At 39.7% G+C, this 15,613-nt stretch overlaps 1 protein-coding gene and 1 non-coding gene across 5 annotated transcripts in view; one reads left to right on the top strand and one right to left on the bottom strand.

Annotated features, from left to right (window-relative positions):
* The window catches only part of CHRDL1 (chordin like 1), a 116,943-nt gene that overhangs the window by 75,753 nt on the left and 25,577 nt on the right, over window positions 1-15,613 (bottom strand). For all 4 annotated transcript variants that reach the window (XM_006215184.4, XM_015248664.3, XM_006215185.4 and 1 more), the window contains one exon: window positions 14,931-15,024. In XM_006215184.4, coding sequence (XP_006215246.1) covers window positions 14,931-15,024 — 94 coding nt within the window. The remainder of the gene's footprint in view (window positions 1-14,930; window positions 15,025-15,613) is intronic.
* Window positions 6,483-6,619, top strand: LOC116279368 (small nucleolar RNA SNORA2/SNORA34 family). The gene has a single exon (XR_004188726.1). It is a non-coding gene; the product is annotated as a small nucleolar RNA SNORA2/SNORA34 family (small nucleolar RNA).

Raw genomic sequence — 15,613 nt, 5'->3', positions numbered from 1 at the left:
AGCAGCACTACAGCTATGGTTTCTCCCCCTGATCCTGGTGGTCTGAGGGGCCTTTACAGTAGGGTCATGCTATGCTCCTGCACAAGGTGTTGGAAGACAGGCTCCAGCCAGAATGTGAATTAGTAAGAAAGCAGGAAGTGAGGCAGTTCAGGCCTGCTTGCAGGAATTACGGCAGCCTAATCAGCACACAATAGTACTGAGCAAAGAATCCTGCTCAACATTTTTATGACTGGGGGCAGCAGGAGGGGTCAGGCCTAGCCCAAAAAAATCCCCGTGAAGCTTTCAAGGCAGCCCAGAGACTGTGACCTTGTCTCTGAGTGCATTCTCAGCACTACCGCCCTGTTTCTGCCAAGGGTTCGCTCTGCTTTGAAAACGTCAGCATTACTGGGCATCACACTCTCTTAGGGCACCTCTGAAAATCTAATCAGAAAGAAACAGAAAGGGAAGGCAGAGGTGATGCCATTCATTTTATGCCTTCTGCCCAACACTCATTAAACCTGTCACCTGTTTCCTTTAGACGCCCCCCACAACTTTTCCCTGACGCTGGAGACATATGGCCAGCGCCCTGGTCCCGGGGCTGCTGTCACTGAGATCTATGGGAACAAGTACTGAAACGTCGGAGCTTCAGGCTTTGCCCCACTCTCTCTCAGTGATTCCAATTTGGGGACCCTGGATTTAAGTTCTTACTTTCCCCTGTTGCACACTGCTTTACTTATATATACCTCTTTACGCTTTTCAAAGCAACTTCCTACATTAACTTGGTTTTCACTGGCAATGCAAACCTTAGGAAAAGGTAAGGAATTATCACTCTCATTTTACATGTTGAGAAAACAGGCACCAAGACACCAGCCGGCTCTGTGAAAGTCCCACAGTGAATTGAGGGGAGAGCAGGGTTAGACCCCATCTCTTTTCTGGCCCTGGGCCTTTTCCCCTGTCATGATAGTACAATACAGCCTCACCTCCGGGAGAGAATGCACATCCACAGGACCAGAGCTCCCTCTCCTTTCTAAATGTGTCTTGATTCTGGAAGCCAAATGAGCCCTCTGGTCAGTGATATAGACCTGAAGCCAGGTGGCTTCATCTAGATGCCAGCATCCTGGTGCACTCTGCAGCTTGGAGGTCAAAGCCACAAATGCCCCCATATGCCTTCTGACTAGTTCCAAGGGCATACTTGGAGGACAGAGAGCACACCCTTCTCCAGGCTTTGGTATTGCTCTGCTTTGTGCAAAAACAAACACACAAAAGCCAGACCAAACCAAACCAAATGCCAAGAAGACCAAAATAATATAAACAATTAAAGAAAAAATGTAGCCCCCAAACAGCCATATGCACATACACAATCTTATGCTTGATTGTACTATTTAAATGTCTTCTGGTTGCCTCCAATCATAATCACCCAAAACAAATGAAAATGTAATGTCATTTAAAAATATGTTATGCAGGGAAATATAACTGACACATCTAAAACAGAAATGTGTAGCTAAATTGATGTTTATAAGGCAAACACCCCTGTAACTACTATGTGGGACAAGAAAGACAGTATTAAAGACAAATATCTCACTTCTCTGTGGAATCTTAAAAAAATGAGACAAATGAACTTATTTACAAAACAGAATCAGGCTCACAGACATAGAAAACAAACTTACAGTTACCAAAGGGGAAGGGAGGCAAGGGATAAATTAGGAGTTTAGGATTAACAGATACAAACTGCTATATATAAAATAGATAAATAACATAGTCCTACTGTATAGCACAGGGAACTATATTAAACAGCTTGTAGTAAACGTGTAATGAAAAAGAATATGTGTGTATACATATATATATATATACATATGACTGAATCACTTTGCTGCACACCAGAAACTAACACAAACTTGTAAATAAACTATACTTCAATAAGAAAGAAAGAAAGAAAGAAAGAAAGAAAGAAAGAAAGAAAGAAAGAAAGAAAGAAAGGAAGAAAGAAAGAAAGGAAGGAAGGAAGGAAGGAAGGAAGGAAAGCCTAGCCAAGCCAAGCCAAGCCAGCATTGCCAACACCCCAGAAGGCTCTGCACCAGAAATAACTACGATCCTGACTTTTGGGACAATCGCTGCCTTGCTTTTCGTTATTGTTTTATCACATTTATGTACCTCCCTCAACAATATAGTTGAGTTTTGCCTGTCTTGAACCTCCTATTAATTGAATCACATTATATATGCATTTGTCCATGTGTGTTTTGCTTTTACTCAATGTTAAGCTTGAATTATAATATATTGACTTTCAAAAACTTCTGCTCCCCTTATTTGTGCCTTAAAGTCCTTCCCTGTACCTACCTTTTTTAAAGCTGAAGGTCATTTCAACCCGCTCCCCCATTGGAGATGGAAGGAGAAAGTTGATGAGCATCTTCTAAGACCCACTTATCTTTCTGATGTTTGTTGAAGTCCCTTCAGTCCTTCTTTTCACCGGGCTCAGTAATTACACTTTTCCTTCAACATTGCCTCATAGGTTTGATACTCTAATCCTTTAACCATCTTTCTAATAAAATCATACTGAATAGTGCCAGACATGACTGCCCTCAGAAAGCGATCCCAGAGGAGGCCCTTTTGGAAATGTACTTCTCCAGATAAAGGGAAACAGGGATAAAGTTCTACCCGTTTGGAATTCTTCAAAAGAGAACAAAACTTGCTGGTTATCAGCTCCTAATGATGCTTTCTGAAGTTCCCTTGGAAATATTAATAAGGACTATGTCTGTCTTTCAAACCGCAGAATTTCAAACGATCATTCCTGTGAGTTACTGCTTGTCAGGCCTGTCATTGTCAAAGACAATGTAGCCTCTGGGGTCTCCCTCATCCTATGAAAACTATTCTCAGAGAACCAAGATTTGCTAGATTCTTCTGAGACCCCTTGGTTATCTCCTGATTTTGCTTTCTCAACACTACCACCAGCCTCTTCTCAAATTTCTTTTCCATCCTGTTCCCCATTTAAAAAAGAGACATGCTCCAACACGGATGAACCTTGAAGACATTCTGCTAAGTGAAATAAGCCCCTCACAAAAGGACAAATACTGGATGATTACACTTATATGAGGTACCCAGAGGAGTCAAACTGACAGAGAAAGTAGAATGATGGTGGTCAGGAGCTGGGGGAGGGGAAATGGGGAGTTGTTTAATGGGGATGGAGTTTCAGCTTGGGAAGATGAAAAAATTCCCGAGATGGATGGTGGTGATGGTTGCACAACAGTGTAAATGTACTTAATGCCACAGAAGTGTACACTGGAAAGTGATTAAAATGGGGGAATTTTGTCATGCATATTTTACTACAATAAAATTTTTTTAAAATAAAAAATAGAGATAAGAAAAAAGGAAAAGAGAGAGGAAGGGAAACAGAAACAAAGGGATATTTAAATATTACAATCAAGCATAAGATTGTGTATGTGCATATGGCTGCCCCTTGTTCTCAACCCCCTTTTCTCTCCTATTAAAATAATAAAGGATTACAGAGCTTATAAAAGGTAGGGTGGTGAGTGTGGACTCTGATCCCTGAGGGCATGATCTTGTGAAGATTAAAGAAATCAAAGTTGCACAATTTTGCTAAAGAAAAGAAAACAGAGCTTGCAGGGACACTTACTTTATCTCTGTTTTAAAAGTAACCTCTACTCCCAAGTTTGAAGTCTTTCCTCTCTTCCCCAGTTAAAAAAAAAAATCAACCAACCTTCTTCCTCCCTCTCCTGTAGACAACTTTGATTTATCTTTTTCTTTAAAGATACAGTATATATACTTCATAGCCTCTCTCCAATTCAGGGAGTACAACCCTAAAAAGAAAACCTGTTTCAGCAGCCACACGTCTATTGCCGAACCATTTCCCACTCTCTGGGTCTTATCGTATGTATGGCAAAGGCAAGAGACAACACATCAAGATATTTCTAAAACAGACTACTTTGATCGCCAAGGAAATGGAGTCCTATGAGGAGATGGATTTTGGAACAGATTTCAATAACTGACACCCGCAGTCTGCCAGTTTCCAAAATCACTTCTAGGGAATAGCTGACAATGTAAAAATCTAAATACAAAAATCAGACAAAAATCATTCTAATAAAGACTGCTATTTATCTTAGTGGCTGCAAATAATCTGGTAAACCTTTTGGGTTATAGTTATTTTGCATCCAAAACCCTGAAGTGAAACCCTTTGGCTCCATGCAACAGATAGCAAGGATATCTGGTTACTGCTGGAACATATTGGTTTTAAATTAACAACACCAAAGTGAAAAACTTGAGAGCTGGCAACCCATCCTAGAAGCCACTGTGTCTTCTGCCATGAAAAAGGACTTATCCTTGGCCATTGCAGAGAGGCATGGTCTCTGCAGGACTATAGGGAAGGTAAAGCCTGATTCCCTAAGCTCCTCCTTCAACCCTTCCTCCACCCCTCGCCGGCCCTGACCCTGCAAACTCTTCCAGGAACCCAGGTTAGTGGCCTCAGGATCTCCCACCACATACCCACCTCCACTCATTACCATCAAATCCTGCTTTCTAGATCCTGCGTGCTGGTTAAATTAAAAACGATTAATAAGAGTTTATCACTTCCAAAGATGGATGAATTTATCAGGAATCAAAGTCTGAATTCAAAAGATGAAGCTATAATAATAACAGCATTTCAGCTATCAGGCAACTTGGCAGGGAAGTAGGGAGGGAGAGGGGGAGGCTGACACAATGCTGGCTCGACAGTCTCAGAATCACAGGTCTGGGAAATCAAGGTACTAATCTCCTGTTCTGCTTATTCAGAAAGCAGGCCCTGGATGGATCAGACCCGCAACCAGGAAGAAAACTCACTAAAAGACATTTTACTAATCCTTCCCTTAAAATACCCTGGATGTGACTCTTATTTCAAATTAAGTTGAAAACAGACTAAGCTGAAAACACTGATTTTATTTCAAACTATGTTGATTGCTTTTCCCTTTGAGAGTTTCATTTGTTTATCAGCAGAAATTCCTGGGCTAATTCCGAGAAATGCCATTCATTTCTCGCCAACAACAAGTCATGGACAATGGGTGGGGTAGAGGGGTGAGCTCCCCACGGAGGGTCTTTCTTTCTGGACATGACAGCCAGGGGCTCTGACTGTGGAAGATGGCAGAAGACAAAGGCTTTGGGTGGGAGTGCTGGGAAAGCAGGGAGGCCAGCCAGAGGGAACAGTGAGTCCATGTTATTGCAGGGTTGGTCCTGGAGAAGTGTCACGCAGGCAAAGTAAGTTTCCGGGGTGCCTATGCTCCCCATTATCAGAGAAACAATGTTGTTAAGTTGCCCCCGGCTCTCTGCAAATGCACAGGGCTCCCTACTCCAAGATCTTGGCCTGGACTGCTCTCTGCAGGCAGTGCTCTCGGCCTCCTTTATCAAGATCTCCCCCGGGCCCTATTACCATAGTGCACTCCCCAGTCCAGCTGCATCGGAATTAATTGAGGTGCTTGTTTAAAATGCAGAATACCCACTGCAGCCAACTGTATCTGAATTTTTAGTGTAGGGCCTGAGAGTCTGCATTTTATCAAATCCCCTTAAGCACACTAAAGTTTGAATAACATTAATTTGGGGGTCTTGTTCTAAAATGGCCTGCTACCCTAATGGCCTTCCCCAAACTAAGATACCTATTTTCCAATAGCTTATTGCTATAATATAAATAACTTCTAGAAATTGAATGGCATAATCCAAGATTTCCTAGAACATATACTAAACACTAATGCTGCAAAGTACTCTACACGAAACAGGTTCCATGGCTGAATAAGTTTGGAAAATACTGCATCCTATACACTCGCTTATAGATTCATAATGCATATTAATATATTAAAGGCTCTGAGAAGTCCTGCAGTAAAAGAAACCTGTTTATCTCTAGTCCAGAAACTCTCAAGTTTATTGGACCATATAAATGTTTTCTCTAGTTAACCCTATATTTTAATTTTAATCCCATAAAATTGTGTTTTTATGCATGTAACAAACTTAGGGAAACAATGTCTTAACCCAGAAGAGTGATTGTAATGGCGGAGGTTTCTTAAATACAGAAAGCACATGGAAGATTTATTTGGGACAAATGGAGCTTTTCGGTATCCCTCAAGGATATGCCACCTTCTTCACCTTTGTGTGAGGCCAGGTTTGATTAATGTCCATTGAAAGAAACAGAAGAGTTCTGTTCTACCATGACAGAAAGTCACAGTTTTCTAAAAGTCTTGTTCTTATATGGCATAAGGGCTTCTAGAATACTAAGAGGAAATCACATTCTTTTTAAAAAGCAGCTAAATCCCCAGGGTTTACCAGAGACAAAGATCACCTCACCTGGCAGAAGGCAAGTTGGATGTCACGTTCCTGAAGAAGTTTTAACCCTTTATACCCTGCACAGTGTTCAAGGACCAAGTGTATGAGGAAAACAATGGAAATATAGCATGGAAGACAGTGAAAGTGGTCTGAGAGGTAAGAAGGCAGTCAGTAGAGACATGAACAGTGATCAACATACTGATCAATATTTGGTCCTGAATCAAGGCCAGCAGTCTGCTGAAGCTGTTGGTTTCAAGCAGGAGCCTAGAGAAGTGTCTTTCTGTGGTCTGATGGCCATTTAAGAACTTTGGAAATGTAACGGTCAATTCATTAGAAAGAAACATCTGAGTCATTGGTGATAGATGTGGGCTAATATTTGTTTGTAGTTGATTAACAGTGTGATTCCAAAATTTAGAGATCCCTGATTTAACTTGTTCATTAGAATTATAATACTGTTATACCCAATTATTACAAAAAAATTTGCTGTGGGTTTTCCACAAAGACAGTAGGATGATTCTGAACTGTGAGCTTCCTTTGAATATTATCCTTTTGTATGATCAGCGTCCTGATTTGTGTATTTTAGACCTCATTCAAATTGGAAACTTACATTTACTCTTGTGCTGTAAAACTTTTCGAGTTGTTTATTGGATTGTGAAAGTGTTTCTGTATTATGGACATCGAGAAAGCTACTTTCACAGTAAAGCATTTGTTAAATATTTAAAAAAGAGAAAAAAAGAAAAAGAAAACAGAAAAAATTAAAGACTTTCCTTACTTACATTAAAAAAAAACATACTGATCAATAGTGAACATCTCTATGGTGACCTGTCAACAATCAGTATAAGAAACCTAACAATGATAACAATGATAATTAAGTAAAACCTCTGTTATCTAGAGATCAGCATTCCAGAATCCTCATGCTTTTGGATAGCTCTGGACTCAGAGGCTTTTTGGGGTTTTTTGTTTGTTTGTTTGTTTTTTGCTTTTGTTTTGTTTTTTCTATATACCAATCTTTTCCAGGCAAAGAAACAGCCCTTGTAAACTACGGCTTTCGTAGTTCCCTTAGTGGAGGAAAAGAATATGCTAACTACTGTTACTATTTAAAAGGAATTGATCTTTTTCAATAAGATCCAAGAGGCAAGTGAATACAGAATTCAGAAAAGAACAAAAGGAGAAATGCAGAGAGCAATGGAGAGCTGACATGGATGATAGCAACAGCAGCAAGCCTGAGGATGGCAGCAGATACTCAAAGAGATAAAGTGAAAAGTGAGATGGCTTTAATATTTCAAAGAAATTCCTCAATAAGTTAAACATAGAATTATCATATGATTCAGAAATTCCACTCCTAGGTATATACCCCAAATAATCAAAAATATATGCCACACAGAAACTTGTATTTGAATGTTCATAGCACTATTCACAATAGCCAAAAGGTAGAAACAACTCAAATGTCCATCAACTGATGAATGGATAATCAGAATGTGGTATATCCATACAATGAAATATTATTCAATCATTACAAGGAATCAGGTACTGAAATGTGCTACAAAGTGGATAAATCTTAAAAACATTATTCCAAGTGAAAGAAGCCAGATGCAAAAGGCCACATATTGTATGGTTTCATTTACATGAAATGTCTAGAATAGGAAAATCCATGGAAACAGAAAGCAAATTAGTGGTTGTCAGGGGCTGGTGGGAGGTGGGAGGGGTAATAGGAAGTGACTGTTTAATGGGCACAGGGTTTCCTTTTAGGGTGGCAAAAAATTTCAGGAACTAGGTTAGTGGTGATGATTACACAACATGGTGAATGTTCTTAATGCCACTGAATTGTATACTTTAAAATTATAAATTTTATGTTATGTGTACTTTACCACAATGAAAAATAAATAAATCTCCCCCTCGAACTTTTGCCCTTAAAAAACTGGAGGGAGCAAAAAAGGCCTGTCTATTTGATTACTGTAATACTGTAAGTCACAGACACAGACATAGTCCCAGAACTAGGTCCCCTTTTTAAAGAGTACGAGAGCACAATGTGCAGGTAGGTCAGGATTACAGACCAAAAAACAGAGTCAAAGTGGTTGGGTGACTTACAACCCTAATGCTAAACTGTCCAAGGCCAAGTGCTTTATATCTACCTCATCTTATGCAGTCTGTTTCTGCATAGTATAGATTTGTGTAATCTAAACTTGTTCATATGTGAGTGGCAGATAAGAGCATGATGTTGGTATAAAATAGAAATTGCATTGGTTCATACATGATTTTTCCCACAAATTAATATTTTGCACCATCAAGTGACAGCAGCTAAATACTAAGTACACTAACACAACTGAAATAGTGTACTTGGAAACAACCCTTCCTTATACCTCTTCCTTCAACCTAATGTCACCATTTTAAAGGATGAAGTCTATACTTACTGTAATCTTTGATTTAATAGCAATCTAAGATGACTTTTCAAACCATGCTAGTATCTTATTAGTATAGCTGTTTTGTTAGTACTCTGGTTACAAAGTTGCATAACTTTAGAGTTGCTTTTTCTAATCCTGTTTTTTTCCTTAAGCCCTGTTATTTTTCAGTGTACAATTTCGCAAAATGGGAGGATTTTCAGAAATGCACATATTGCATTATAGCAGAAATGCCTGTATTTGCTAGCCAGCTTACTACCCAACTCCTGTTGAGAGAGAAAGAGCAGAGGGCTTCCAGCATCTCCTAATGGGAACACACAGGCTACAGTGCATCAATGGAAAGGTTGTTTCCCTAACCTACCTGGAATTTAAAAGACTGGGGTGAGGAATGCCTCTCTTGGCAAAACTACAATGTCACTCTCCCTATTAAAACCATATCATAGAACTAAACTTTTTCACACCTAGCTGAAAGGAAACACAGGATTAGGTCTCTGGTAACAGATCAAATCGGATATTTTGGCAAATTTATAACACCTCTTTAATGACCTGGGAATGCTGGAATATCTCTAAGGGAACCCAAATTTATAAAGTTTATAAGATAGCAACATGTAAATATTTTTAAACCTAATTCAAAAAACTGGGGAAAATATAGTTATTAAAAATAAAACAATAAATAAAACCCAACAGATAGCCTAAATAGTAGGCATGAAAGGGATAGAGGAAGAATTCATTCTGAATAGTGAATTCTTCATGGAACGGCCATTTAAGAAAACTGCCAGATAACATCATGATTTAGGCTCCTGGTCACTATAAAAGTCTTCTTTTTGTTTGTTTGTTTGTTTTTAATTTTTTTCATTTTTTTTAGGGGGGAGGTAATTAGGTTTCTTATTTATTTATTTACTTTTTCAGAGAGGGTACTGGGGATTGAACCCAGGACCTTGTGTATGCTAACCACTTGTGCTACTCCCTCCCCCCTAAAAGTCTTCTTTTTGGTGGTAAAATTATACATAAAGAACAAAAGGAAACAAGTCATATTCTTTCTATCCCCCTCCCTCCTTTACCACTCTACTCCACCAAAAGAGAAGATACGGAATTTAGAAATCTCTCAGCAGGATCAACAGAGAGTCCTGCTTAGAGTCTAGGATGAATTTAATGAACTTTCTGACTTCTGTGCAGTCTTTACTTTTTCATTAAGAATGTTCTAGCCTCCGTGTAGCACTAGCCTCTCTGGGCCCAGCAGAGCCCTGCAGTATGTGACCAAGACTTGACCTCTGCCATGAAGACTTGGGGAAGTGATGGAGAAAAAAATTTCACTTGTTATTCATGGGAATCAGTATCAATTTCTCTCTGGTAATTCTGGAAAAGCAGTCTGCACACTCTGATTCCCACGGTTCAGCAGAAACTACAGGAGACAATCTCAAATGCAAGTGAGAACCTTGGAAATTTCAGAGGGTAGGGAGTTTAGAAAGCAAGAGCCATGGGGCACACAGAAACACATAAGAGGTAAAGTCTCTGTCCCCTCCAGTGGAAGATGAGCTCTAGGCATGGCAGGTAGGAGCTTCCCACCAATCCATCACTATCCAATAAACACTCCCTGAAGTTGATTCTGCTATGGGATAGCATGTAAAACCAAAACCTTGGATATATGGCTTCCTTGTTTGTTTTCTCTTTTTAATATAGAACTTGTCCATCATCTTGGGTTTTTAAATATTCTATTTCTAAGTGAAGACATTTTCATTACAGTACCTTCCATTGGGTTAAGACAGAAAACCAGAGCCCCTTCCTTTGGCCAAACATTCCTGTGGCCCTGAAGGCATGAGTTTCCTCATGCCTAATAATCACTGGGATGGAAGGAATACAGAGGAGTCATCACATCCACTGCCCTGTCTCAAAGCAAAACTGCCAACTCTATCTCAGATGGGTGGGTACCTTTTTATTTCCAGAAATATTCAGTAAAGAGACTATAATTCTCCTTAGTCATTTATTCTAGGATTTAACCACCACTGTGTCCCAAAGGTCTTTCTTTTATCAAACTCCATTCTTCTCTGCTATGGTTTAAACATGTTTATTCTTGTTTCATCTTCAACAAAAAGAAAGAATAGCTGGTTTGCATTCCAGTTCAATATGGCAGAGACAGCACATGAGAAAACTCCCTGTTATTTTCCAAACAAAGAAGAGTAATATGTGAAATATAAAACTACAGATAAATAAATAAATAACGAGGCTTTAAAACTGCAAAAATCATTCTCAGAAACAAAAGGAAACTCTCTATGAAATAAAACACAGAGGAAAGTACACAAATAAATGGGGGGACAAAGACATATGGTCCATTGGCAACTGGGACTGGATATAGACAGCTGGGGCCAGACCGCTGAGCAAGAACTATGGCCGCTAAGTGGCTTTCTGTATAAAGCTGGGGAGTACGGTCACACTTCTCACATGTCAATAGGGGTTGACACAGCTCTGCCCACCCAAGGTTGTTTCCTCAAATGGTTTGATTGCCCAAGGTAGGCAGCTATAGCTGAGGTCCCAATCCAAGATCATTATCAGGGGCTAGCACTGCACAAGAAAATAGAGGTAAAAATAGACCATCTAAGCATGAGGGAGCCCAAGGTGGGACACCAATATATGGTCTGGTTTAGAGCTAAGTGAACTACAAGGCCTGAAATAATGCTAGCACAAGAAAAGAAAGGCTTATGCAAGAGAAAACCCCCACAGCTGATGAGATCTTAAACAACAATTTTAGAAAACAAGGGGGAATCCAGAACTAAGAAAAGCTATTAAGAAACCCACCAAAAGTGAGAATTCACACCTGAAAAACATATGGATATTTGAGCAATCAGAAATGGACTTTAAATATTTAAATACCTTAAAGAAATAAGTAAGAGAATAAGACCCCAAGAAACAATAACAGGGGTTTATAAAGTAGCAACATGTAAATATTTTTAAACCTAATTTAAAAAATTGGGGAAAACACAGTTATTAAAAATAAAACCATAAATAAAACCTAACAGAGAGCCTAAATAGTAGGCATGAAAGAGATGGAGAAAGAATTCATGAATTGGAGGACAGAACTGAAGTAATGTACTATTACAAGGAATATACCAATATATCATCATGGGGGAAAAAATAGAGGAGACATTAAGAGACACAGAATGTCAATTAAATGAGCTGCAACAACATACACCAAAGACAAGGTTAAGAATTAGAAAAAAGAAGAAGGGGTAATTTTCACAAAAGTAATGACTTAAAATTGAAGAGAAATTTGAGTCCTTTGGCCAAAAAGAAGTCATGTGCTGAGGAGGCTAAATAAAAATGAATCACACATCTACATGCCTCACTGTGTGTATCAAAGAAAAAGAGAAAATCTTAAAAGCTAGAAGAAGGAGAAAACAGATTACCTACAAAAGAACTATAATCAAAGAGGAGACTTCTTATCCACAAAGACATCAAGAAACCATTTATTAATATCTTCTAAGTGCTGAAGGAAAATAAATGGGCACCTATAGTTTTATACCCAGCCAAATTATCACTCAAGAATGAGGGCAAAATAAACACATTTTCTGCATATAAGGATGAAGGAACTTTAGTACCACTGAACTGTTAGTTCTGTTTAGTATCACAGAAAGAATTGTTAAACGTTACAGTTAACACGAAAAATGCAAACGACAAATGCTAGAGACGGAGTGGAGAAAAGGTAACCCGCCTACACTGTTAGTGGGAATGTAGTTTGGTGCAGCCATTATAGAAAACAGTATGAAAGTTCCTCAAAAACTAAAAATAGACTTACTATATGATCCAGGAATCCCACTCCTGGGCATATATCCAGAGGGAACCTTAATCCAAAAAGACACCTGCACCCCAATGTTCATAGCAGCACTATTTACAATAGCCAAGACATGGAAACAACCTAGATGTCCATTAACAGATGACTGGATAAAGAAGCTGTGGTATACAATGGAATACTACCCAGCCATAAAAAATAATAAAATAATGCCATTTGCAGCAACATGGATGGCCCTGGAGAATGTCATTCAAAGTGAAGCCAGAAGGAGAAAGAAGAATACCATATGATATCACTCATACGTGGAATCTAAAAAAAAAAAGACAAATGAACTTATAATATAAAACAAACAGACTCACAGACATAGAAAACAAATTTATGGTTACCAGGGGGAAAGGGGATGGTAAGGGATAAATTGGGAGTTTGAGATTTGCAGATACTGACTGGTACATATAAAATAGATAAACAAGTTTATACTGTATCACACAGGGAACTATATTCGATAACTTGTAGTAGCTCATGGTGAAAAATAATATGAAAACGAATATATGTATGTTCACATATGACTGAAGCATTGTGCTATACACCAGAAATAGACACAACATTGTAAACTGACTATACTTCAACTAGAAAAAAAGAAAAGAAAAAGAAAAATGAACTCACAAGGAAGTGACCCACAAGGACAAGGGGGCAAAGGAAACAAACCGCTGGTTTCTATACTCCACAAAATGGACTTTTTAAGTCTTAAAAGATAATGGTGTTTATTTCTTTCCATTTTTCTCTTTTCTGGGATTTATGACCTCAATTCTTTGATACTTTCTTTTTCTCTCAAAAGAACTGCTAGCTTATACTTTTCCTTCTTCTCAGTACTTGCTTCCTGTTAGGCAGCTGCCCCAACCTCATTCCCAGGGAAGAACAATCTCTACACAGCAATTTAGATAAACTCCTATGACATTAGACCACTTCTAGAGACTTCTTGGGGGAAAAGCTTTTATAAAGTATTTGACAGGTAACGTAGTAGATTTCTTTGTAAAGTCCCATACTAAACCCTTGTAATCCAGTTTAAATAGAAGCAAATAAACACATACAACAACTGTAAACCTCATTTAGGGATTTATTCCAAAATCAACTTTTAGGCTGATCATTTGCCAATCAGTCTCTCATATCTTGAAGCATATACTATTGTCACCAATACTCAGAATGATAAGCCTGTTACATGGCATGACCCTCTGCCATCTGGGAAAGAATCCCAGATGTCCATCAGAGTGTATTTACCAATGTAGGATAGTATACATTATAAAGGTGGTGACAGAAAGGGTTTGGGGGTTTTTTCTCCATTAAACAAAATCTCCATTCCTGTAACATTTCAGTTAACTACGTGTTTACTGAACCTCGTTCTTACCCCATTCCTACCATTTTTGCCCTGATACTTTTGCTTTCTCTATTTAAGTTCCTCACTACTTTAAAAAAGCATCATTTTTGCTATGGACCGGTGGTTCTTCATATTTTTAGGGTCATGTACACTCCATTAGGAATACCAATAAAGCTATGGGTCATCTCTAAAGGAACTTAGACATATACATAGCTACACCAAAAGCTGCAAACAATTTTAAAGGGTTCACTAGCCCCCCAAAGCCCACCCACAGACCCCAACTCAAGAACCTCTGTCCTTGAGGCAATCAGAACCGACTTACAGGACTACAAAGCTTCTACTGCCCAGATGCCAAGATTGTCACTTAGCCTTTCCTAAGACTGCTGTCAGGCCCACAGGCATTCTCTGAATCATTCTGTGTTTGCACGCCTCTGGCATGGGAGCCAGGCCCCAGTCAGACATGAACAGTGTCACTGAGGGAGCCTCTGCCTCATACAAACACTGTAGCTGCAAACCATGAAGACAGATGTCCTAACAGCCTTGTGAAAAACTCTGTCTGCCTCCCCCTTAGCATTGATCTGAACGATGTATACATACTAACTGTACAGTCTGGGGGAGGGGACCATTCAGCAGGCAGGCAGCTTTATACTGTCATAAACCTCACTGGTTCAGCTCCTTGGATTTATAAACAGCCCCTTATCACTTAGAAGCTATACTCAGGTGCAGTCCCAGCACTAACTGTGGAGGACACATGTCTCTGTGCTACAACTCCCCTGGTGTCCACTGCTCATGGCAGGAAGAAGCTGTTTATGGCAGAAAATCTCTGGGCCACAATTCCCTTCCCCGAGTTGACATTCACCTTCAAATATTAAAAGCCCAGCGAAAATCTGTTACTTGGAACTCAATAACTTGTTAGAACCTAGAATGTGCCCACCTCGGGCTATAAACAGTATTTAGGGGTCAGTGCAGGCTACCTAAAAGTATCCTATTGTGATTTCTGTCTGGAAGTTTCCTTTCCAGGGAATTAGGAAGACGGAGTGGATTGGGTGGAAGAAGGAGGAAGGAGAACCACAGCTGGGAAGAAAGAGGCAGGCTGGTTTACCTGGGCAGCGAGGGCAGCAAAGGTGAGGAATATGCACGGGAGAGACGCAATGAAGGCTTGGACATCTGACTCGGCTGCAAAGCACATTTCCATTCTGAAAGAGAGGAGGCAACACCACCAACAAAAAATAAGTGTCTTTCATAGGTCACTGGGATTATGCCAGTTTGGGAAACAGTCATGCGGGGACTCACCCAGACGGTGAATAATGCATTCCCGAGAAACTGAATGAAATCAGCATTTTCTTCCCTTTTCTCATCACTAGCACCTCCGCTGGGTTTGGATGATAGCTTATTGGCATATTTTTCTAAGGCTGGGATCACTACTGCCCCAGTTTTCAAAGCCTCCCACAACTAGTGGGAGGCTTCTTCTGATTTGGCTCTGTGATGTTTCTACCATCCCCCAGCTCTGCACGTCTTCTCCAAGAGCCTAGTCTGATTTCATAATCACCTGCCCAGTAGCATGGAAAAAAGGGATCATGAGTGATGGGTCCCGCAAGCTGCTACCCACCCCTGGGCAAAGAGATATTACCCTAGCACATGGATCCTGAATTCCACAGAACTCTGCTTTGGTCCAGTAAGCTGAGTGCCTCCTCTCCTCATTTCCTTTCAGGTCAAAATTTTTCTGAGAACAAGTTAGAGTTTGGAAATGAGCTGATTAGCTAGTGTGACTAGGGGAGGGGGCGA

Source organism: Vicugna pacos, chromosome X, assembly GCF_048564905.1.
Source record: "Vicugna pacos chromosome X, VicPac4, whole genome shotgun sequence".
In the NCBI taxonomy this organism is placed as follows: domain Eukaryota; kingdom Metazoa; phylum Chordata; class Mammalia; order Artiodactyla; family Camelidae; genus Vicugna; species Vicugna pacos.
This window is presented reverse-complemented; position numbering and strand designations above follow the sequence as displayed.